This window comes from Macadamia integrifolia, chromosome 9, assembly GCF_013358625.1.
Source record: "Macadamia integrifolia cultivar HAES 741 chromosome 9, SCU_Mint_v3, whole genome shotgun sequence".
Lineage (NCBI taxonomy): Eukaryota > Viridiplantae > Streptophyta > Magnoliopsida > Proteales > Proteaceae > Macadamia > Macadamia integrifolia.
This window is the reverse complement of record NC_056565.1, coordinates 29,074,982-29,101,069: the sequence shown is the minus strand read 5'-3', so window position 1 is coordinate 29,101,069 and position 26,088 is coordinate 29,074,982. Positions and strand designations below refer to the sequence as shown.

General features: G+C 38.4%; 1 protein-coding gene across 5 annotated transcripts in view; it reads right to left on the bottom strand.

Annotated features, from left to right (window-relative positions):
• The window catches only part of LOC122088485 (DNA repair protein RAD50), a 59,389-nt gene that overhangs the window by 1,952 nt on the left and 31,349 nt on the right, over positions 1-26,088 (bottom strand). Inside the window, exons 17-24 of one of the 5 annotated variants that reach the window (XM_042657764.1) lie at positions 15,914-16,122; positions 15,475-15,676; positions 12,378-12,547; positions 11,977-12,301; positions 11,541-11,666; positions 11,399-11,451; positions 2,404-2,554; positions 2,261-2,323 (exon numbers count right to left, since the gene is read on the bottom strand). In XM_042657764.1, coding sequence (XP_042513698.1) covers positions 2,261-2,323; positions 2,404-2,554; positions 11,399-11,451; positions 11,541-11,666; positions 11,977-12,301; positions 12,378-12,547; positions 15,475-15,676; positions 15,914-16,122 — 1,299 coding nt within the window. Of the gene's footprint in view, positions 1-2,260; positions 2,324-2,403; positions 2,555-3,120; positions 3,223-11,398; positions 11,452-11,540; positions 11,667-11,976; positions 12,302-12,377; positions 12,548-15,474; positions 15,677-15,913; positions 16,123-26,088 lie in introns of those variants that run through there. The other 4 variants (XM_042657765.1, XR_006143076.1, XM_042657766.1 and 1 more) reach the window with 4 other exon arrangements.

Genomic DNA, 26,088 nt, shown 5'->3' with positions numbered 1-26,088 from the left:
AAAAAAAAAAAAAGCCAGCATTTAAAAGTTGAAAATTGCCCCTATAACTAAAATCCAATTTTTGCTCTTGGACTGGGGGGTAAAGGTATTTGCTTATTTATGAATAATATCTTAATAGAAAAAACATTTACTTAAATGATATTTAACATAAATAAGTGTCAAAACACAAGGCGACATGCAGTCAATAAGGCGACTATCGCCTAAGCCCCTGGCAAACCGCCTGGATGCCAAGTCGTTGCCTTGGCAACACCTTGACAACTATGCTTCTAACACTCCCCCTACAGTTGGAGTATACACAACAATAGAAAGCTCCAGCTTGGACCAACAATAACTCCAACGAGCACAGAGAGAACTCCAATCAACCATCATAAAGCCATCAGAAACTCCCAAAGCAACGAAAGCCCTTCCAAAGAAGGCACTCCAATACCAACAAAGCCCTTCCCAAAGAAGGCAATCCAATAGCAACAAACAGCAGGAACACCAAAAGCCCTTCCTAAAGAAGGCACTCCAACAGAAACTGTAGCCCCTAATAGCTACAACAAAAGCACTCACAATCCTCAAACAGAGATCTCCCCAACAGACATCTCACAGAAAATTCCACAAATAAATAGGCAACATCAGTTCGTCAAGGACCAAAAAACATCAGGTTGTTGAATATACCAAATAGCATCAGGTCGCTGAATATACCTTTAAAATATAGGACAAACACAAATAGATACGTCGTCAAACGAAATAATCTTGAGCAGACATTATATTGAACTAAACAAACAATGACTTTAATCTCCCCATCACGTGTAGCAGTACACATGGACAAATAATTTCCAATAATCACCATCACAAAGAATTACATAACCAAGAGCACCACAAGAAAATAATTTCCAATCTCCCCCTGACAGTAGCAAATCTGCAACTTCTTCAACCTACAGTCGAGAAACAAGGGAATAAAACCTGAAAAGAAGAATCAATTGACTCCAAAACCTGGGGTTGGAGAGTAACGTCTAGAACAGAGCAGCAAATGACTTCTCCATCGATAGCATCAAGCAGCAAATATCAACCCAAACAGTAGTAGAATTGATTTGATGTCCGCCAACAGTAATCGAACTAGTAGTTGCTTCTAACGAACGAATTTTAGAAAATAACGGATAAGAATAAGAAAACTCTAGAAGCAAACGATAACATAAATGGATGAACTTCAGCAAACAACGATTTTCATCCTCCACAGCCACGCAAAACAAAACAATAAGGTAAATAGAAGATGTTATTGTTTGCTACAAACCTTCATTGGAATCCTAGTTCTTATTTTTCTAAGAACTAAAGCTTCACCAATAGCATAATACCTTTGAACGACTCTCAAACCAATCACTTATTAAGCTCTTATACCATATGGAAAGAGAGAGAGAGAGAGAAGCAAAGGGAGTCCCAATCAATTGGGTTGGGGCTGCCCTTCTTCATTCATTAAATAGAATAGCTATTACAAGTCCTACTAGGAATAGGAAAGAACAAACAAAATAGGAAACTAATACTAATTACTAACATCTAATTATATTCAGTCCTAATAGGACTAGGAAAACAGGGAGGAGTCTACGACTTGCCTAGACTCCTCTTTTCTCTCGATAGACATCTAACACCAATTGATTCCTTTTAGTTTATATTCAAGAGTAAAAAAAAAACCTAAAATCAGAAGAGCTGCCTGAAGTATCAGTTTCTGCCAATAAAAGAAATTGTAGATGTGTTGAAACATAGTTTAAGAAAGTTGTTAGTACACAATAATCAGGATGTCATCTACATAACATCAAACAGTATACGAACAAGACAAAATCCCCACAGATCAATATGAACCTAGAAACGCAGAATAGATAATCACTGAATTAGTTTGAACAAAGGCCAACAGTATCCCATTCAGTGAACCAGCATTTTTCTCTCAGTTTTACGATTGGAAAAGAAATATGGACATAGATAGTCCATGGAAAGCTCATTACTGGAAAACCATATACTGGTTGTACTAATTTGGTTTCCTGTAAGGGAACCATCCAGTTGCAACACAGTCATGCACACAATTCCATCAATCTTGTATCTATCTTTCAGGAAGACAAGTTATATTTGTTTTTCTGTCGGTTTTCCCAACAAATGTACCTTGTGATCTAAGTCTTCTTTACAAATACACCCCTTTGTTTTAATGGTTATCATAGTACGAGGAAGAACATAGTCTTGGTTTTTCCTCGTACAATCCTCAAACTGGAGGGGTTCAATTAGTTCTCACCTTCTGACCAGCACTACATCTTCCTCGCATTTCCAGCTCAGTATCACCAGTCTGCATGAGAACCTGTGAGCAAATACAACATTGTCAAAAAGCAGCATACTTCCAGAGAACGTACGCAGTTGATCAAGGTTCCTCTTGCATACCCGGTAACTATAAGATCGAGTCCCAGAACCTTCAGAGTCCGAATGAATACTTATATAATCTATATCCTGACCCCTGTAAGTTTGCTGCCACAGCTCCCTGATAATTTTATTTATTTCCTCCATCTTCATGGTGTGGAAGCGCATTAGTGCTCTACAATTGAAGCAATACAATGAAAAGCGCTTAGATAACCAATTGAAATACATAATAAACATCTAACCATTAACTACCACGTTAAAGACATACTATCAATAGTGTCAAAAGTGAACCACACACCTCATGATATAGAATGAACAACCCCATCCTCCCCCTCTCTTCCCAAGCGAGCTTCTAATAGTCAAAATATATAGTGACATGTAGTTCTTCACAACCTGCCATGCGGCAGGATATGGTGGGCCTGTGATGCAGGACCCCAACCAGTCTCACTGGTAGAATCTCAGCCCAAAATGAGGAAGGATAGTGGTTCAGGTCTCAGAAATTAAAAATTACAAAAATTGCCGCAAGAGAAAAATGAAAATAAATTTAAGACAGGATCTTTGTAATTTTTATACTAAGTCTACTCATTTGGGCTGAAGTCTGTACCAGGGTGCAGGTGATGGTGTCGGAATCTGGATGGTCACAGGTGTCGAGACTTGACTAGTTTCCAAAAAAAAAAAAAGGGATTTGGGGAGTTGGGGAGGATATAAATATATGATCTAAATATTTTTAAATGGCATTACTGGTGGCACATGGTCAAGCACAATCACCCACTTATCTGCCTTGCGGCAGCTCATCTGATCCTCCAATTTGGTACACAAGTGGGCCCATTGTTCCCTATCCATCTACAAAATTTCACAAGGAAAAGGTCAAACTTTAGATGAAAAGTCAAAGATAAGATCAAAATAGATTGGCCATTAAGAATACAAAAAGAATAATAAAAATGCAAGTGGACCATAAATTGAGTTAGACCACCAAATTTGACAAAGGAGTAAAAATTTGTTTATTTCCATCAACCTTTCAAGGGGCTCATTCAAGACTTACTCGAACAACTACTCAACAAAAAATGAGAGCTTTGGTTTCGGCTCATCGGGATATTGTGAACTCTATCTGTCTATATGGTTGAATCTTTCCAAACGTGTGCCATGTCACACAAGTTGGGTGGTATGTTGTATCAAGCCTTTTTTTTTTTTTTAAATCAGAAGTTCTATCAAGCCTAATGTAAGATTGGGTCACAAGTGATCCAATCCCAGGTAGGATCATTAGTAAATTCAATAAAAATCAAATTCATAGACCGATAGAATGAATAAAACAGAAAATAGAGAATAAAGGGAAGAATGGAGGTAGGGGAATAGGTTGGATCGAATATCTCACTCTCCCCTACGGCATCTCACCCAAACTGTCTCTCACAGCATTGCATCTCACAGTTCTCCAGCACAAAGCTTTCTTTTTTTCATTCAATCAAATTCGTGTTCAATGTTGTAGCTCCTTACAAACTTATATAGAAGACTCAAAACTAACTCAAACACTAAAAAGGAAAGGCGTAACTCAATCCTTAACTAGTTGGGAACCTAAACTGACTGAAAAATGAAATATCAAAATAGGACTCTCACTAAACTACCAAATTAAATTCCGTTTTTCTACTTTCTACCCATATTTTAGGCCCACTAAAGTAGCACATTACGAAGAAAAACCCATGGGATCAAAGGCCCAACACATACTAATGCAGATAAATCACTTAATGGGCTTATTTTATTGCAAATAAACCTTAAGTTGGGTTATGTATGTGTTGGGCCTTTGATCCCATGGTTTTCTTTGTAATGGACCACTTTAATAAGCATAAAATATGGGTAGAAAATAGAAAAACGGGATTTAATTCATTAGTTTAGTTGGAGTCCTGCTTTGAGTCTATTTCCTTTGTTATTTCAGTTTCCTAGTTAGTTTAGGTTTCCCAATTAGTTAAGGATTGGGTTAGGCCTTTTCTTTTTAGTGTTGGAGTCAATTTTGAGTCTTCTATATAAGTTTGTAAGGGACTACAACATTGGACACGAATTTATTAATGAAAAAAAAAAGATGGCTTATGTTGTGCTGTGGGATACAGTTGGGTGAGATGCCCATTCACTAGTTCTTCTTCCCCCTTCTCAACCCTCCATCGAATTCTCTTTCTTTTCTTATTTTCCTTTTATTTGTTTGTTGTGGGATGTAGTTGGGTGAGATGCCTAAACCTGGGTGAGATGCTCATTCACTAGTTCTTCTTCCCCCTTCTCAACCCTCCATAGAATTATTTCTTTTCTTATTTTTCTTTTATTTATTTGTTGTGGGAGAATGTTTGAGAGCTAGAACCAAGCCTATTGGAGGACATCTTCTCTATTCAGCCAGAATTTCAGATCCTGCCTGAGATTAGGATCACTTTATGCAAATAGAGAAGATCTGAAATCCCATTAAGTGAGTAATCCCAGGTAGGATCTAAAATTCTGATTGAATAGAAAAGATGTCCTCCAATAGGCTTGGTTCTAGCTCTCAAACACTCTCATAGCAACCAAATAAAAGGAAATAAGAAAAGAAAGAGAATGGGGGGCTGAGAAGGGGGAAGAAGAACTAGTGAATAGGCATCTCACCCAACTGCATCCCAAAGCACAACAGCATAAGTCATCCTTTTTTTTTTCTTTTTTTCATTAATAAATTCATGTCCAATGTTGTAGTCCCCTACAAACTTATGTAGAAGACTCAAAACTGACTCCAATACTAAAAAGGAAAAGCCTAACCCAATCCTTAACTAATTGGGAAACCTAAACTAAATAGGAAATTGAAATAATAAAGGAAATAGACTCAAAACAGGACTCTAACTAAACTAATGAATTAAATCCCGTTTTCCTATTTTCTACCCATATTTTAGGCCCATTAAAATGGCTCATTACAAAGAAAATCCATGAGATCAAGGCCCAACATATACATAACCCAACCTAAGGCTTATTTGCAATAAAATAAGCCCATTAAGTGACTCATCTAATCAAATCACTCTCTTAGAAAAAATTTCGTTCTCGAATTTTGAAAAGTGAGGGTAATTATAGCATGGTGCATGTCTCTCTTTAAGCCGTAGAAAAATCCAGGTAGCTCTTTGATAATAAAGATATAGTCTAGAATGTGAGGAGCTCAACAATGACACAACTCAGCCTTATCCCAACTAAATGGGGTCGGCTAATGGGATGACGAGCTCCACATGCTCAACTTTAACAACCTCAAATATATCTATGGGATCATTCACATGAACGCCTTCAATCACTGTGTTCTTGACCTCCACAATTTCAATATCAAGCTCCATAGGATCTTCCCCTTGGCCGTTCAAAGTCATCACAGTTGTTTTAGGGCCCGTTTGATAACGTTTTTTCCGTTTCTGTGTCAAGAAACGGTAGAAACATAAATTTCCATTTCTGAGAACAAAAATGAAATTTTAAGTGTTTGATAAACCCTGTTTCTGGAACTGTTTTTGTCTCTGTTTCTCCTGTTTTCAGCTTCTAACCCTTCAAATCTCTGTTTTTCCTTTACTAGAAAGCATGATTCTCAGTGCTCCAGCTTTCTCTCTCTCAATCACACAAAGGGCTAGCCACCTCTGTAATCACCTGGGGAAGGGACAAGATGGAGAAGAATGGGCAAGGGGCTCAATACCCTTAGAGAAAATGTTGCTACAATCGATTGAGAACAGAGACGAAGTGGAATGAGGCAAGTGAGCTTAACACGGTTGGATGAAGACTCACCGGCCGCCGTGCATATAAATCGGGAACGTCGATTGGAGATGGAGACGGAGACAAAGACGGAGACGGAGACGGAGGGGGCACAAGGAGCTAGGGTTCGAAAACCAATCCTTGGTTTTATTTTCTGATCTTCATCTGTCACCATCGAGCTTGAACTCGTCTTTTTTTCTTTTAGGATTTTGATATGTTTATTTCAGTTGTGGGTTCCCAAGATCTCTTTCTTATTTCTTCTTGAAGTTTTTCCCCCTTTCTATTGTGTTTGTTTTGAAACGGAGAGAGCTCGTCGATTGACGTTGTTGCTACTGTTCCGCCCCCTCTTCAACCTCAACCTCAACCTCAGAAGTACCAATCTGAGGTAAGCAATGATCAGATTGAGAATTTAGGGTTTCAGGACTATGAATACGGGTTTGGGATTGTGAAGGGCGGTGAAGTTGCGAGCAGGGCTCAAGAGAGAGTGGGAGAGTGCAAAAAGAGCTTATGATATCTGTGGTAGGCTTGTGGAGTTGTTGTAGTGGAAGGTGGCGCTTGCAGGGGAGAAGAGTAGAAGGACAGAGCAGCGAAGGAAGGTCTGAATCGTTCACAGTAGTATAGCTTTTTTATCGGGCACAATCCAAAATCCCTTCCTTCACTTGTTTCTGGAAACGGCGAAACAAGTCATACTTGTTTCATGAGAAATGGAACAAGTTTATCAAACGCTTTTTGTTCTGTTTCTGTTTTCTTGACACAGAAATGGCAGAAACGAGTTTCTTAAAACATTATCAAACGGGCCCTTAATGTCAAATTCCTCAGTCTCAACCTCATTGTCCATTGTAGCAACCTCGTTGTTTTCAAATTCTTCCACATGAGTCTCGTTGATGGGAACATCAGTGACTAGCTCTTCTTTAACAATAGGAATTGCTTGAATTTCTTCAACACTAACCTCAACTTTTGACTCTAATTCATTGGTTGGAAGTGTCTTCTCTTGTTGCTCCTTTGCAATTTGTTGCAACATAATGGCCACGTGGTCAAACAATTCCTTCATACTCTTGTCACCTGTGGGTGACTTTTGGAGTATAATTGGAGGAAACTCTGGTGGAGGAAAGTACATACTTCGTTCACGTTTAGATAGGTACATGCTTGCCAACTCATACTCCATCTTGTCCCAAGTTCTAGGCTCATGCCCTTGAGCTTGAAGTTTCCTTTCATGGACTCTCCATTGTATTTGAACACAATCACTCATTTGGAAGCAAACATATTAAAGTCGTTATGCCTGTCAGGTTGTAGGAATCAAAGTAGACGTACAATTCTTTTACCCATTCAAGGAAGATGTATGAAGAAAGTTTCTCACGAAATTCACGTGGCTCCATCCTTGGTTTAGCTAGGCTCTGATACCAAATAATGTAGAACTAGAATCACAAGTGATCCTAATCCCGAGTAAGATCTAAAATTCTAGCTGAATAGAGATGTCCTCCAATAGGCTTGGCTCTCAAATACTCTCACAGCAAACAAATAAAAGAAGAATAAGAAGTTGAGAAGGGGGAAGAAGAACTAGTGAATGGGCTTTTCATCCTCAGGTTTAGGCATCTCACCCAACTTCATCCCGCAGCAGCATAAACCTTTTTTTTTTCATTAATAAATTTGTGTCCAATGTTGCAGCCCCTTACAAACTTATATAGAAGACTCAAAACTAACTCCAACACTAAAAAGGAAAGGCCTAACCTAATCCTTTACTAATTGGAAAACCCAAGCCGACTAGGAAACTAAGATAACAAAGGAAATAGACTCAAAACAAGACTTTAATTAAACTAATGAATTAAATCCTGTTTTTCTATTTTCTACCCATGTTTTAGGTCCATTAAAGTGGCCCATTACAAAGGAAACCCATAGGATCAAAGGCCCAACACATACATAACCCAACCTAAGGCTTATTTGGAAATTCCAAATAAGCCAATTAAGTGACTTATCTGCATCACATACATAACTCAATCCAAGGCTTATTTGCAATAAGTGACTTATCTGCATCAATTCGTCCTCGAATTTTGTAGAGTGTGAGGGTGATTAAGCATGGTGCACGTCCCTCTTCAAGCCATATAAAAATTCAGATAGCTCTTTAATAATAAGGATGTAGTATGGAATGTGAGGAGCTCGATCTCTAAGATACTTTAATGGGATGACGAACTCCACATGCTCAACGTCAACATCATCGGATATATCCATAGGGTCATTTACATATGCACCTTCAACCTCTTCAAACTCTAGTGCAACGTCGATCTCGTCGGGTAATTCATGGTGGTCGTTTACAGTCAACTCGACTGTCTCTGCTTTGAATCCCTCAATATAGACCTCTTTGGGAGAACTATTTATTTCTTGTTGTACCTCCTTCAAAATTTCTTTGGTCTTGGTAGCATCCTCTGGAGGTGAAAGGTGGAAGAGACCAAACTGGGCGTCAAACTTTTTCTTAAGAGCAGTCATACGGTCTGACAATCTCATCACCTCCTTGTAGAGATCATCTATGCTAACCATGGTAGGCTCTGATACCAAATAATGTAAGATTGGTTCACAAGTGATCCAATCCCAGATCGGATCTTGGTACATTCAATAAAAATCAAATTCAGGGACCGATAGAATGCATAAAACAGAAAATAGAGAACGAAGTGAAGAATGGCGGTAGGGGAATAGGTTGTGTCAAGTATCTCACTCTTCCCTAGGGCATCTCATCCATGGGCATCTCACCCAAGTTGTCTCTCATAGCACTGCATCTCACAACACTCCAGCACAAAGCTTTCTTTTTTTTTTTCATTCAATCAAATTTGTGTTCAATATTGTAGCCCCTTACAAACTTATATAGAAGACTCAAACCTGACTCAAACACTAAAAAGGAAAGGCCTAATCCAATCCTTAACTAATTTGGAAACCTAAACTGATTAAAAAACTGAAATAACAAAGAAACATACTCAAAACAGGACTCTAACTAAACTAATAAATTAAATCATGTTTTCATACTTTCTACCCATATTTTAGGCCCATTAAATTGGTTCATTGCAAAGAAAACCCATGGAATCAAAGGCCCAACACATACATAACCCAATCCAAGGTTTATTTGCAATAAAATAAGCCCATTAAGTGACTTATCTGCTTCAAAGCCTAGCACAACAGCTATTCTACCACCTTTTCGACCTTCAAATACTTTGTATTATTCTAGATTAAAAATAATTCTTATAATTACTATTAAAGGGCCAATGGTAACTATAAGCCCAAAATGTAAAATATTTTATCAATTCTCATTCAAAATGGCGGAAATTATAAAATTAAGGTTCTTAATTGGGCTATTTGGTTTCTATCTATGGACCTTAGGATCGTTAGTCCTTTTTTGAAATCAAGATTTTCAATTAGGATCAATTGATTTGGCTAAAGATCCTACAGATTTCATATCACTTAGGTCCATGGGATCCAGGAATCCCTAGACCTCTGTTTTCCTCTGGATCCCTAGACCTCTGTTTTCCATTTTTTTTTTTTTTTTTTTTTTTTTTTGTGGGGTGGGGTTAAAAGTAATAAGAGCAAGAAAGAGAAAGGGAAAGAGGGGCAGCCGATGAAGCAAGACGAGATGAAGAAGCAACAAACCAGACCCAGGTATGCCACTGCTTCACTTCTCTCCTGCCCCTCCTCCTTTCTCGTCCTTCAGCACCCCTGTCTTTGCCTGCAGTCTGCATCTCCTTTTCCCTCAAATAAATAAAGGGGGAAAAAAAAAAAGAAAGGGGAAAGTTGAATCCCCAACTGAATTGATCCCACAGCTGTGGCAGAATCTGTCCACAAAAATGGACATGCGATTTGGCAGGGGCTGCTAAATCTGAGTAACATAAGCACAAATTTTATAAATGATATGGGTGTCGGGTCAAAACATTAATGTAGATTGAGCTGTCAAAAAGAGGATTAAATGCTGGTCCAATTTTGGTTCTCTACTTCAGCCATCAAACTGGACCAAGAATGGACTAATATGTGTTATTTTGAGTGTCCAATGGGTCATATTCATATGGGCCATGGGCTTTATATTTTTGGGTTTACTTTTGTTATTGGTCAATTCTACAAGCCCAAAAATTGGGTATTTAAGTCCTATACAGGATTAAGCAGTTATTATATGTTTCGTAATCATTAAGAATATTAGGTTTCCATATTTTGAGTATTCTAGAAGTCCCTAGTTATGTCTTTATTCTATTCTTAGAGAAGTATTTTTATTTGGCAGTTTTTTAGTCTTAACCCAAGAAGTCTCTATTTTCTATTTGTTTCCTATTTGGTTTCTTTCTATGTAATTGAGTCCTAGCCTCCACCATAAATAGAAGCTTTGTAATGCAGAGAATTACAATCGATTAATGATATTTTATGAGCTTTTCTTGCTGGTTTGTTCCTGAGAAAGGAAGTTTCAACAACTGATATAGTTGTTGATGAGAGACCTAGGATTGAGAGAGTCCACCCCACCCACATATATCCCTTCTATACTTCTTTTCTATACTTTCTACTCTTTTTCTTCTTCTATTGTCAATTATTATTGTGAGAACCAAGTCCCAACCATTGCTGAACAGAAGAGAGCACACAACCAGGCCACCAAATCTTGTTACAAGGTTTTCCCGGGAAGAAATTTCAAGCGCGTATCTCCTAGTTCAGATTTCTGACTGCTACAGGATTTTGAGGGTTTGTTGAGGACCTTATGAGCACCAATCAATCCAAATTTGAGGATCATCCAACACTCCCAACCCTAGTTCTAGAAGAAACATCAAAAGTTTATTTTTTCATGCAACCAGCATAATTCTCAATCCGGCTGGCAGAATTTGATCATCTTTTGATGGTTTGTTTGTTCCCTCATAATCCAAAATTCAGCTCCATCTGAAATGTGGTTTGTGAGTAATCGAAATCTTCACTATTCAGCCATTTTTTCCAGATCTGAGTTTTCACTTGAATTTGAACTTGATTTGTGTGTTGGAGAGTATGATGGATCCTACTCGGACTGATTACCACTTAGAAATTTAGTCTGATATCACACGTAAACCCCCATGTGCCAGCCATGTGGGAGGTTGTGAAGCACTAAGAATGGACAAGTATCAATTAGCTCCCCCTCCCAAACCAACCCCCACCACCCCAAAAAAAAGGTACCTTCATGCAAATTACGCATATCTAAAGATAACAGTTTACTAGTGAAACCAAACTACAATTAAAATATTCAAGGCATTTAAAAGATAAGTCAAATTTTAGATGAATTTAAGAGAGAAATTCATCTGAAGCCATCTGAAGTGCTCACTTATCAAGAGCATTGTAGTATCTGTCCAGGTCCTTGTTCGCCATCTCGGTTGTCTATATCAGGAGTTTAGACTTAGAACACTTATAGAAACATCAACAGACGGAGAAAGAAAATGATTACAGAACTAGAAAGAGACTTGCACCTTAAGCTGGATCAGCTGATTAAAGTACCGCTTGTCAATATCATTGTATTTAGCTTGTCTAAGCTCAGATTTATGATCTGAAATGTTCTTCTGATATACAGACAGAGTTCCACGACACTTGTTCAACTGTAATACAGAGGCATATATCAATTTGATCTTTCACTGGAACAAATGTAAGAATTTTGTATAATTTCAATTATGTTATAGTAAATGAAGCAAATTTATAATGATGATTTTGACCAAAAAAAAAATGGAAGTAAAATTATGCAAGTGGAAGACACAACACTAGTGCAAAAATTAAGGCATCCTTTTTCTTTTGGTTCTCCATATATCTGATGGCATCTCGAAGAAACAGGCGATTGGAAATTGGTTTATCACTGCAGTGTTAGTCAAGTGGAAAACGATATGTGAGTATACCAGGAAGATTCTCAATTACCTCTTCAAGAAGTCTTTCTCTTTCCTTCACATACTTCTTTTTGTTAGCTTCGAAGGCGGAAAATCCACCAATTTTTAGCATTTTATCTTCAAGTGATTCAATTTCACATGTACATACATCCAGTTCAGCCTTTGTCTTCCGATACTTCAAGTTGTCATCAATATTTCGTTTTAATTTCTCTTGATTCCGCCTCAACTCTTTACTTTTGTCCAACTCAACGGAAATTTCATGTTTTCTGGCCTTACAATTTTGAAGTTGAGACTCAAATACCAATAGTTTTTCTTGCAACTCCTTAAGCCTCTCCCCTTTCTTTGAATCATTATACCTATTGCAACAGAAAACATGGTCAAGCTCAATGACAGGTGAAAAACAAAATTTGCAATTCAATCTACAAAACATACTCTTTAATCTGGGAAGCACATTCCAGAAGTTTCTCTACTTCAGTGTTGTAACTTCTCTTAAGTTCGGCCAGTGAATCATATTCATAGTCGAGTTTTGTTTTCATTGCCTCATATTCATGATACAATCTATCTTTCTCCTTCAATGAAATAATGAGAGCCTCATCCAAATGCTGAAAATTCAAACAACCATGTGCATCAGACCAAAAATATCAGGGAGAACTTAAATGAAATACCGTAGAATCTCCACTGCAGTCCAAATAAGTAACGCAAAAAGTTTATAAAATGTGGAAGCAATGAGCAACAACATTATCAGAAATATAGAGGGGAAGCATCAAGATGACCATCCAGTAAGGATATGGGAAGAGCATCCGTAGAAAATCTACAAACATCAAGAACTCATGAATGAATAAAAGCACTCCATGAGTCCATGGGATTACTCATGCATCATGGGATGTAAGAACCCCAGCATTGGAAGCTCATGAACCGGATAACGTTGACAAGGAACTGAGGAAGGACTTTAAGTGACATGGTTGGCAAAGCATTTCCCACTATCCAACCTATGCTTGTATCACCAGAAAATTCAACTGGTTTAGGCTCTTTAAGAAATCAACTAGGCTTGGCAAACTAGGATTCAGACTTTAGGATAGGAGAAAAATACAGGGAAAAGGTTCTGTCCAAGTCAAAAAGTAATGGATTTGCATATGGAAAGGGAAATTTTATAGCCAAAATAATAGAAGCACTCACTGCATAGGAAAGGGGCAAGATTTTTATACTATGCTTAGAGATAGAATTGGGTTCTTAGGCTTTACAGGTCTGCACTAGAGGTCAAAATAAGAGAGACAGCTGGTCTAGATTGTGGACTGATTGGGGTTTGGAGCATAAATGTTGAAATTTCAACTTAGGTTATAGGTAGTGACAAGGGTTAGGGTTTCAAGTAAAATAGAGCTATGGTGAAGGAGAGGAATTTCGGCAAAGGTAAAACCGGGTGGCCAACTTGGTATCAGCACAAAGTTTAGGGAAAACTTTGGAGTGGTTTTCAAAATCTTCCTGTTCTTCCTTCCATAAACCCCACAAAATAGCAACGGCCACAGATACCACAAATAAAAAATAAAAAAATAAAAAAAGAGAGAAGAAATTCTCTTCCCAAGAGGGCTGAGATGAAACTTTCCTCCCAAAAAGGTTTCTCAGCCAATGCATAAACATGTGTTTCAAGTCCCTCAGCCATGACCAGCAAAACCAAAACATATCCAGATAATAACTCCCACACATAATGTGCAAGTGATTCCTCTTCCTTCCCACATGGACAACATCTATTTGTTTAAGTGCCTACACCTTGACTGTAGATTATTCAATTTAATAGCTTGGAGCCTTAAATCTAAAGCCAATGCCCAAACAAAAGTAGCTATTTTTGGGGGCTGACGCCTGCCCAGTGCCGGAAGGTCAAGGAAGTTGGTGACCTGATGACAGGGGAGCCAATGACCGAAGCCCCGGTGAATGGTGGCTGTAACTATAACGGTCCTAAGGTGGGGAAATTCCTTGTCGGGTAAGTTCCGATCCGCACGAAAAGGGGAGCTTTGAGTTTTAAAAGTCTTCCTCACCTGCAAACAAGATATCTCCTCCTCCTCAGGAAAGTTTGTGGCTTACATTTTAACTAAGTGGTGAAATAATGTATAAGGCTCCCCATTCCTTCTAAAAGACTATTCGATCCTCCCCTCCCAATTCAAATAATGTGTTAATGAGAAAATAATGTATAAATCTCATCAAAATTCCCTTTCAAACCACTTCCTTATAAACTGTGAATTCTAAATCAGGATTCCCTCGACACTGGAAAGAAATACATAGCTGTAGCTTTTTTATTCCTTGCCACCTTATACAATTGAGTACAGCAGTCCCTCAATCTTCCTCCTAACCATCTAGTACAGAGATTTCATTGAATTTAAATGAAAGAAAGCAACAAATATACAGAGATTTTCCCAGGACACTAAAGCAGGACTTGCACCAGGTTACGGCCTTCTTTTTAATTTATTTGATTTTCTGTTGCAGTAGGGTTTCATTTGGTGGAAGTTTCAGGAGGCATTTCACATAAACTGAAAAATATACTATGGATGGCCTCTAGGCAACCCTGGCCCAGCAGGTCTCTAAGGGGAGAGGTGTCTTTTAGTATCCACATTGGAGATGTATTGCTGATTTCTGCAGTCCTATTGGTACAGGTGATCTCATTATGGAACTGGAACCTGAAGGCGACAAACATGAACATGGAAAAACCTCTAATAGATGCACAGACATGGTTTGAGGAGATTCTATTGTGGTCACTGCTTGGGTGAGTTCAGTCACATGATACGGTCTCAGAAGTCAGAAAATTTTCTTTCTCAAGAAAGATGCAATCAACCAATTTGTGGGCTGATGAGCCAGCCAGGAGAGGGGTCAATAGGTAATTTTTTTACTTGGATCACTACCACATTGATTAGTCCCTGTAGCGGGTGCTTAGACTTTGATCTTTAGTTATTTCTCTACCAAATGTTCTGTATCATTTAGCTACCTTAGCAATGAAATCTTCTTATTATCTTTTGGGGGGGTAAAAAAACTGATAAATATACTATCACCAATGAGAGGATTCATGAAAATTGTACTTTTAAAGGTAGGCTCAGACAAAAGGTTTGAAAAAACTGGGAAGTTGTCAGATTTTCATATCTTATGTGCCATGTGTTGCGTTTTGGACGTATGAAGGATGAAATCATCCTCCCAATGCTCATGCTAGCACAACTCATTATACAGTGTTATCTAATAATAAGATTACTCTCATAGAAAAATAAAAATAAAAAGACTACTTCAACGAAGTCAGCACCCAACTAATTGACCCAACCTTAACCAAAAATGAAATAACAAACAGAACCCCCGTGTCTGGACCTAACCTGTCACTGCGATCCGTATACATAAAGAACTGCCTCAAACAATTAACAAAATCCTGGCTAACAGAACTTCAGCACTAGAAACTCAACAAAACTAAACCATGCACAAGAGGTTACTGCCCACAGTGGACCCACCATCTTCATAATGGCAAATTAAGAAAATAGAAACTTGAAAGGGATGTGTCTACCTTCTCTTCAAGGTCTACTTGATTCTTTTCCTCCACCAAACGCTCAAGTTCCTCTTCTGCTTTTTTAATGCTATTCAAAATGTTAGCTGCTCTCAGTTTCTCCTCCCTTGCATTTCCCCACCGCATTCCAACATTTGATAAATCACTCCTCATGGAATCCTTTTCATCCCTTAACTTCTGCACTTCATAGTCCAGACTATCCCTGGTTGAAAGAAGAAAAGAAAAAGAAAAAATATATATTGGAGCAAACATGAGACTGGAAAGCATCGTGAATTGCATGCAATTGCAGAACTCTCAACAGTAAGTAGAAATCAAATCAGTGATGTTAAAATAAAATAGAAATCTATGAAAAGCAGCTCTCAAGCTTTGGAAATAAAACACTTGGTTTGTCTCGATAATCAATCAGTTTATAGTTTTCTGAAGTTTAAGAATTATGCACCTCCTGCTCTGCAATGTATTCAACTGAGACTGCATTTCCTCTACAGATTTTACACCTTCTCCTCGAGCATCAAGTGTATATTCTAAATCATCAACTACTTTTTGCAAATTTTGCATCTCATGAAAAAGAGTGTCAGCAGATCCTACTGGTTCTACCAAACTCTCTACCAAGTCCTTCTCCGCTTTAATATGAGCTAAAACACCCAAAACCTGCAGACAAACACCTTAGTTCAATTGTAAAGTTAAACTACAAGGACTCACATTCAAGTACCCATTGGAAAATTGTTATTGACAAGTGAATTTTGGGAAACATGCAACCTGTTTCACCAGTTTGGTCAAAACGAGTATTAAACCAGAAGTTCAAAAAAAAAAAAACCGTCTAGTCAAGTTCCTCGTATCTTCTCTGCCATGTGATGCTTTTCTGCAGAGGAAGGATGCATTATGCATATACCACCCCGCATGTGGGTCATGGTACCACAATCAATAAAGCCATCGAGAAAATATTAACCACTTCCTTTCTCAATCAATGCAGAAACTTGAATAAAATTGCCAATAACTCTAAGATACAGTTTTCATTTTAATGGTACTGTAGGAATTAGTTATAATCCCATCACCACTTTCATGTCATCATGTGGTCTTATTATCAACATGTGACGTAATTTATTGATCTTGTGAAATGAAAACCAGAAACCAATCACAGTATATGCAGTACAACCACTGAAATGCGAAGTAAAACCAGAATCCACACAAAAGAATTGAAGTGGTTCAACGTGGTGGCCAATGTCCAGGGAGCAAGTATCCAGCTTCACCGATAAGTGAACAAGGATTACAAGAGTTCACTGCTCTGCAGAACACAGCATAACTCTAGGCCTGATCCTGTACACCCATAGCCCTTGTCTCAAACCCTATTGTAGCCCCACTCTTCTATTGTACCCTTTGTCTAAAACGCATAGAAGAGAACCAAATACACACCCTCTCACTCTCTCTTAAAAACAAAAAGGAAGAGTAGCTAATTGTGAAGCTTTTTTTTTTTTCTTTTTTTGGTCGGGGGGTTTTATATAGCTTCTTCAAACCATCTGTTCTTGCTCCTGATCTTACTCAGGCTTAATAAAACAAGATCAATAAATGTTGCACTTGGGCAACAAGCTGAGCCACCCAAGTCAAAATTCAATTATTATTGTCCACTTATTGCTATTTAAGCCTTTTAAGAGTAAAGTCTAATGAAGAGAATAAAATATTAATCCAACTTCATTTCCTGTTGGCATTACAATTGAGTTGGAGGGAATATAAAATGAATGTCGAGTCCATGCCAAAAGACTACTTTCTCTCATCAGAGCCAGATTTTTGGGATACAGTAAACATAGACAAAGGAAAGGGGGTCGGGAAGGGACCACTTCCATGCTCTGACAGACAGGCCATTTTGTTTACTTTTTGTTGTCCATTAATCATCTTCTAGGCATTGACTAATCGAAGCTTCGTGTTGAGAGGACCAAACACCTAGGGTTCTTCAATAACAAATTTCTCTTTGTTTTCCTATATAAAAAATAAAATAAAATAAATAAATAAAACCATTATCCTACAAGTATCGTAGATTCATGTTTCTAGAAGTAAATTTTGGCAAATTCAATGGAACAAGCAGAGACAAGTTCTTATGTAAGAGGTCCCCATAACTAGGATCATGTCATTCATAAAGAAGTCACTCATATCTTAGGTGCATTATTTACATAAAATTTCCCAGGAAATGTGTCTTCTAAGAAATATTTAAATTCTCTTATGTCCAATATAGTTCTACTCTCATGTGGAAGCCACTGGCAAGCCTATTCCTTGGTTAGGTTCAGCAGTTGTACATATTTCCTATGGTTCTTCCAATCGATGTTGTATTGGTATGGGGCACAAAGGCAGAAACTGAAATTGAGTTTAGCTACTCCCTCCCCCAGAACATGAAAAAGACATTTCCATGACAGGACGACGTCTAAGGAGAATTTGCTGGTTGAATGTTCCAAAATCCATAGTTATCCATAAAAGTGTGGGTTGGTCTCCATTCTTTAGAAAAAAAAAATTTTGGAAATGAACATGCAGACCTACAACTCAACAATCACAGGATTAATAATCTAAGAAAGGACTCGAGCAGAAGGATGGAGCACATGGCATCTTCTTGGTAAAATCATATTACGATATGCTTTTGCAGGCCAAAATGGGGAAAGCGTAGAGTTCTAGTTTTGAGGCTAGGATGCTGCAAAAAGGGTGGAAGTTTATGCTTGGATACTATCACTTGATAGATTATCCACTTTGGACCAGCTCATAGAAAGAGAATTCAAACTACCTAGTGGATGTAGTCTATGTAAAGAAAAGATGAGGAGACCGCGAACCGGATTCCTCAGAAATTAGAAGTGGAGTAGAACTAAGTTAGATATTTTAGGCTCAGAGAAGGTTGAGCCCCAGCAGCTAAAAACGATTTTTACTGCATGGCCTGGTCTTCAGCTAAACCTTATGGGAATTTAGAATAAAACTCCTCTTTTATTTCGTGATTTCTATCCATGCCACCTGTGCTAAGTACTATGGTTTGAGCATTTAGCAGGTCAATTGATAGAAATCGATCATTAATTTCAAGATGCGTTGGCATTGCCTTGTTTTTCACTTTAGTTAAGGGGGTGAAGGATCAAAAGGATTTTTTTTTTTTTTTTTTTTTCAAAATGAAAGAAAAAAGGTTAGCCATAAATAAATAAAGCTGTAAATAAAGAATCCACAAATGCACCCGAGCCCTACAAAAAATAAAAGCACAGCTTGTTTCTACTCAGTTAAACCTGCATCTCAAAATTAGTAACAACACAACCAAATCAGAATATATTTGATCATTTTTGCCACCACATGGACGGGAAAAGCATGGTTATTAAAGACTATATCATTCATTTCCCTCAAAATGCACCAAAGGACAGTCCCAATTACTAAGAGTAGAAAAATCAAATGTTGAAGCTCTAGGGAAAGTTCTGTCCTATCAGGCTTGGTCTTAGTTTCTATTTTATTATTATTATTGTAATATGTAGGTTAGGGGTATTTTAGTCCTCTAACTTACACACTTTAATTGAGCATACATATATGTGAGGGGCCTGTGATAGGACATTACACACTATCGCAGGCTGCCTACCACACACTTTCGGTGGTCTATTTCTCTTGGTTTGATTACTTAGATTCTAGTTTGTAACATGGTATCAAAGCATCAACAATCAGATCAAGGGTTTTCTTCCTCTCTTCTGCTGATTTCGATTCTTGTTCCACACTCATGTGGTGTGCAGCCACCTATTGCTGCTTCTATCATGCATTAAGCCTCCTTTAACCATTAATGGAGTGCTCTAATCAATTGTCTATTATTGCTGATTTGCAGTCCACACCCTACCTTATCGATTTTCCCCATTCTGGAGAAATCGATTTTTGTCAGGGTTTTTCCCCTAAGGTCGATTTTGGTGTTCTCCTCCTTGGCGATGGCTGCTGCTGGTTATTTGGCTATGATGGGTCCTACTATGGTTACTACTCCTCTTGTTTAGATCTCTCAGATCTATGAATCTACAAGGCTGGTTGCTTCATTGGTGATGCTCCTAAAAACCAAGAAGAATCAATTTTCTTCCTTGGGCAGATTTTTGGTCTCCTCTTCTTCTCGGAAAGTTGTCTACTGCTGGTTTATTATGCCAGCCCTACTTATCATTATTTTTTGTGGTTTATATTGCTGATTTATTGGTCTCAGTGCTACCTGTTCTACCTAATTGAATCGGGTTGGTTTCAGAACCCTGAAACCTAATCAATTTTCTTCTTAAGCTTGGTTTTGCTCTCTTTCTGCCCTCCTCCTTGTTACCTGTTGCTATGGCTGATAACAAGTCTACCACCACCACTACTACTACACCTTCTTCTGATACAGTGAATGTGACTATTACTTCCATCAAGCTCAAGGGAAGTTCAAACTACTTACTATGGGCTCAGGCTATGAAGGTTCAGATCATGGCTAGAGACAAGATTCAGTATATTACATCTGACCCTTCTTCTACTCATGTTGGATACAGTGAGTGGATGAAAAAGAATGCCATTACTGATTAATCTGATATGGTTATGGAACCTGATAAAGCTGCCAATATTATGTTACACATCACGGCCAAGGGTGTTTGGGATGATTTGAAGGATATATACTCTCAAGAGAAGAACATGAATCGTGTTTATGATACTTATGAGAAGTCATTTCAGCTCCAGCAATCGAATAAGTCTCTCCAAGACTACTACAATGCTTTCAAAGGCTTGGTTGAGGAATTGAATGTGTTCCAGACCCTTACCACTGATATAGATAAAGTCAAGTCTCAGCGCAATGACTTTTTTCTGTCCAAGTTCCATGCTAGTATGAACTCTGACCTGAAGATTGTCAAGGGTCACATACTTGCTGGTGAGAATGTTCCCACACTTGCTAATACCTTCTCTCATCTTCAGCGCATTTTGTCTCCTGGTAAATCTGATTCCTTCCCCAAGGATAACTCTGCTTTTACTGCTGGTCGTGATTGTGGTCTTGATCGCGGCTGTGGTCGTGGTCGTGGTCGTTGTCGTTGTCGTTGTCGTGGCCGTGGTCGTGGTCGTGGTCGTGGTCGTGGTCGTGGCCCTAAGGGAGGTTGTGTTGGTGGTAGTCGAGGTACCAGAGACTATGCTAATCGACATTGCACTCATTATGGTAAATCCAACCATACAGTTGATACTTGTTGGGCCAAGCATAGCAAGCCAAAATGGGCATCTCAATTGGCCAATCATGCAGTGTTTGATGGTGGTAGTGATACTGTATCCATTGGTGACTCTTCACAAGGACCCTTCACGGGTGGCAATTCCTCTACGACTCCTTATAATGATATTACTCATATACTACGGCAGTTATAGAGTCTTGAGGCATCCAGTGGTACATCTTTTGAACCTTCATCCTCTGCTACCCTAGCTCATGCAGGTACACCTGCCTTCTTTACTACTACTTCTCCTCCCTGGATCATTGACTTTGTGGCCTCTCCCTTATGGTTGGTGAGTCTTCCTTATTTATATCCCTTAACAATAATTCTCATTCCTCATCTGCTATACTTACTAATGGATCCTCAGCCCCAATTTCTGGTTCTAGTACAGTCTCTCCAACCTCTTCCCTTAGTCTTCCCTCTGTAGCACATATTCCTCAATTTCCATCAAGTCTTCTTTTTGTTAGTCAACTTACTAAATCCTTAAACTGTTTTGTGACATTTTTTCAGGATCTTCACACAAGGAAGACACGATTGGTGGAGGGCGTGAAAAGGAAGGATTGTACTACCTCAAATGTGGTGCTCCTACTTCTGTTGCTGCTCATTTTTTTGGTGGTGTAACTCCCTTCGAATGGCATTTCCATTTTGGTCATTTGTCTTTAATCTTTATCTAGGTTAAAATTGTTATTTCCCTCTTTCAAGTCTATGTCTAGGTTAGAGTGAAAAGCCTTTAAGTCAGGAGAACACCATTGTGTGTCTTTTCCTTCTTGATCTGTGACTCGTATTAAGTCAGAAAAACACCATTGTGTGTCTTTTCCTTCTCGATCTGTGACTCGTAGTCCCTCTTTATTTTCTTTAGTCCATTCAGGCATTCCTTGTCATGTCATGACAACCGGTCTCACATGGTTATACCTCTTGAAGGATCATTCAGAGTTTTTGTCGTTTTCAAAAAAATATACAATGAAATAAAGACTCAATTTCACAATTCTATTAAGATTTTTTGTTCTAACAATGCATTGGAATATGCTAAAAATGAGATTTCTAAGTTTTGTGTTGCCCGTGGTATGATTCACTAGACTAGCTATTCCTACACTCCACAACAAAATAGAGTAGCGGAACAGAAAAATAGAAATCTTTTAGAGGTTGCACATACGATCTTGTTACATATCCATGTTCCAAAGCAATTTTGGTGTGATGGCGTATTAACTGCACGTTATTTAATTAATCGATGCCATCCTCTATTCTTGCCAACAAGTCCATGTTCTCTATTGTTTTTCCCTACTTACCCACCTTTGCTTCACTTCCACATATTTTTAGGTGTGTATACTTCGATTATAAATTACATTTATTTTTTGATAAGCTTTCCTCTAGGTCCACTAAGTGTGTTTTCCTAGGTTACCATCATACCAGAAAAGGGATAAGTGTTATGACCCTGTCTCCCATAGGTATTTTGTCTATGCAGATGTCACCTTCTTTGAGGGGAGTTCTTACTTCTCCCCATATCCTCCTTCCTCTAGGATGAGTGGAATTTATGCAAATTTATCACCAAAATGGGCTTGTTTTCTTAGGAATAAGCCTATGGTTGGGTTGTATGCATGTTGGGCCTTTGGTCCAAGGGTTTTTTAATGTAATAGGCCACTTTAATAGTTTAATGAGCCTAAACCATGGGTAATAGGTATGCATACGGGATTAGTTACTATGGTTTACATGTTTTGGCTAGTAATGGTTTGGTTCATTAGTTGAACCAGTCATGGGGTCAATAAGTGTTTAGAAGGTTCTTTTACTTTTACTTTTTACTTTTCTAGAAAGGGGGAGGGTAATCAACTCACTTTTGTAGGTAATGGTGGGTGAAGACTTTCCCATGCCAACTTTAAGAGGTGATGATTTTTCCACCTTTGGCAGTTGGTAGGTATAGACTTTTCCACCTTTGGTAGTTGGGGGGGTGGAAACTTTCTCATTCCCACTTTAAGAGGTGAGGATTTTTCCACTTTTGATAGTTGGTAGGTGAAGACTTTTTCAACTTTAGTAGTTGGAAGGTGAAGATTTTTCTACCCCAACTTTAATAAGTGAAGATTTTCTACTATTGTTAGTTGGAAGTTGGGTATGTAATGTTTTGTTGAGTTGGTCCTATAAATAGGGATCAATTGTAAACATTCAAGGACAACTCAGAATTTGAAAACAAAGTTTGCTTATGCAACTCTCTTCTTGTGTTTGATCAAGAATCTCTTGTGTTTGATCAAGAAATCCCTTGTGTTTGATCAAGGTAGGTTGGTGTTTGATCCAGTCGATCCACCTTGCGGTGTGAAGCCCGGGTGTTATTTTATTGTTTATTGTTCCATCCTTTTCATCTTTCAACAATTTTTAGCAATATCCTATTCTCCATATCTAGAATTCCCTATTCTCTGAGAAAAGATCCTACCCTAGTACTGTTTTGAGCTTCCTCAATTACAGTATTGCATCAGGAATACTGTTGTTGCACCTCTTATTCCTACTTTAGTCCCATTTCCTGATGCTCCTAGTGTTCAGTCTACACCACCTATATACAGGTATATCAACGACGGAATAAGGAAGTGCAACAGGATGGGGTTCATACAAGCTACTGCTCCAACGGTTTCACCACCTCTACTTGATTCTTCCTTTGGTGAAGCTTTGCCTCCTTCATTGACTCTTGACTTACCAGTTGCTTTGCATAAAGGTACTCGTTTTTGGACTCAAGAGTCCATGGTTGTGTCCTATAGATAAGTTTGTTTCACTCTCTCATCTACTTCTTTAGTTCATGGTCTTGCATTGTCTTTGTTACCTCTACTAACAACAACAATAACAACAATAATAAAGCCTTATCCCAACTTAATAGGGTCGGCTACATGGATCCAAGCAAAGACAAGGAAAAAAGAAAAGTATGAGTTAAAAGAAATAAATTACTAAAACACTAATGAAGTAAGAACACAACTATAAGGGGTCCGCTACTTGGATCCTAAGCCCCTAATCTGCACTATTTGAGACCATACTTGGGGCAAGGCATCTATGCATGTCTTTCCTCACTACCTCTCCTGGGGTCATTTTTGGTCTGCCTCTAGCTTTTTTGGATCCTCCTATTTGAATCAGGTCACTCCTATTTACCGAAGCATCCGATGTCCTCCGTTGAACATGGCCAAAACATCTTAACAACATTCTCGAAGCTTATCATGAATTGGGGCAACTCACAGATTCGCTCTAATATGTTCATTCCTTACCTTATACCTCCTAGTTTTCCCGCACATCCATCTTAACATTCAAATTTCCGCTACACCTAGCTTATCAATATGTTTCTTCTTAATAGCCCAACTTTCTGACCCGTACATCATAGTTGATCACACAACTGTCCGATAAATTTTTCCTTTCAAGTTTTGCAGGGGCACGTCTGTCGCACAAAATTCCAAACACACCCCTCCACTTCGTCAACCCCACTTTAATCCTATATGACACATCATCTTTTATATCGCCTTCTTATTGATGATGGATCCCAAATATTTAAAATAGTCACTTCGTGTTTTCTCTCTTCCTTTCATAGCCACCACGTCATTATCCATCATAGAGTGACTAAAGTTACATCACATACTCCATCTTCGATCTACTCATGTTAATGCCTCTTTATTCCAAGGATGATCTCCATCGCTCCAGTTTAGTATTGAGTCTTGATTTTGTGTCGTCCAATAAAATAATATCATCCACAAAAAGCATACACCATGGAACTTCACCTTGAATGTTTTTATGTCAACTCATCCATAACAAGTGCAAACAAATAGGGGTTTAAAGCTGACCCTTAGTGTAGCCCAATAGTAATAGGAAACTCGCAACCTTGACTGCCCTTTGTCTGCCTCTACTGTAACCAAAAATCATATTGAGGTCCTTCGTCATCCTACCTGGAAGGCTGCCATAGATGTTGAAATGGATGCTCTTTTGACCCGAAACACCTGGAGTTTGGTAGATCTGCCTCCTGGGAAGGACCTAATTAAGTGTCAATGGGTTTACACTATTAAGTACCTCCCTGATGGCTCTGTTGAGTGGCTCAAGGCCCATTTGGTTGCCAAGGGCTATACCCAACTTGTGGAGTTGACTATTTCAAGACTTTCTCCGTTGTTGCACGGATGATTTTTCTGTTCGTTTACTTATCTCTCTAACTATTAACTTTGATTGGCCGGTGTTTCAATCAGACATTAAAAATGCTATTATGTATAGTGATTTGAATAAGGTTTATATAGAGAAACTTCCAGGTTATGTTTCTCAGGGGAAGAATAGCACACAGGATTGCAAGTTGTGTAAGGCTATTTATGGTCTCAAACAGTCACCCAAAGCATGGTTTGACAAGTTCAGTGCTACAATGGTGTTATGTGGCTTTTCACAGTGCTATGGAGATGACTTGGTGTATGTTCGTCGCCGAGGAGGGTAGTTGGTTGTCTTGGTTGTCTATGTAGATGACAGTATCATTTCTAGTGATGATGTGGATGATATTGTAGAGGTAAGAACATATTTATAGAATTATAGTAGCATTTTCAAACCAAGGATCTAGGTGATCTCAACTATGTTCTTGGTATTGAGGTTATGAGAAGCAATAAAGGCGTCAGTCTATCATAACGGAAATATGTCTTAGATCTTTTATCTGATACTGGTATGCTTGCATCCAAACCAGTGGATATTCCGACGGATCCGCATCAGAAGTTTGGTGTCAATTATGGTGATCCTCTCACAAATGTACATCAATATAGGCGTTTGGTTGGGAAGCTGACATGTCTCATATCTTATAATTACCAGGCTAGACATTTCTTTTTTTGTTGGAGTACTTAGTTAATGCAGTCTCCTAAGAAAGCTCATTGAAATGCCACCATAAGGATTCTTCGTTATTTGAAGGGTACCCATAGTAAAGGATTGATTTATTGTCCTAATAAACATATGGAATTAATTGCCTTTTATTATGCTGATTGGGCTGATCCGGCTAGTGATCATCGTTTGACTACAAGGTATTGTACATTTGTTGGAGGTAACCTGGTCACATGGCAAAGCAAGAACAAAAAACAATAGCCAAGTCGAGTGCTAAAGTAGAGTACCAAGCCATGGCTCAAACTACTGCCGATAATGTGGCTCAGGTCTCTCCTTTTTCAGATGGGTTTTCCTGTGCCTACACCTATGGTTTAAAGTATCGATACGTATAGTACCATATTGGTATCAGCCCTTACCAATACGATACATGAAAATTTTAAAATCCTTTTGTAATGATATGTATCCTATGATACAGATAGATACGCACTGATACACCATTGATACAATACACACCGATACGTACTGATACTCTATGGAAAATTAAAAATCGAGGTGAAATGTATGTATCGACCGATACATACCGATAGGTGCTTTATAGTCATATAATGGCCAAGATGGGTCATTTTTAAAAAAA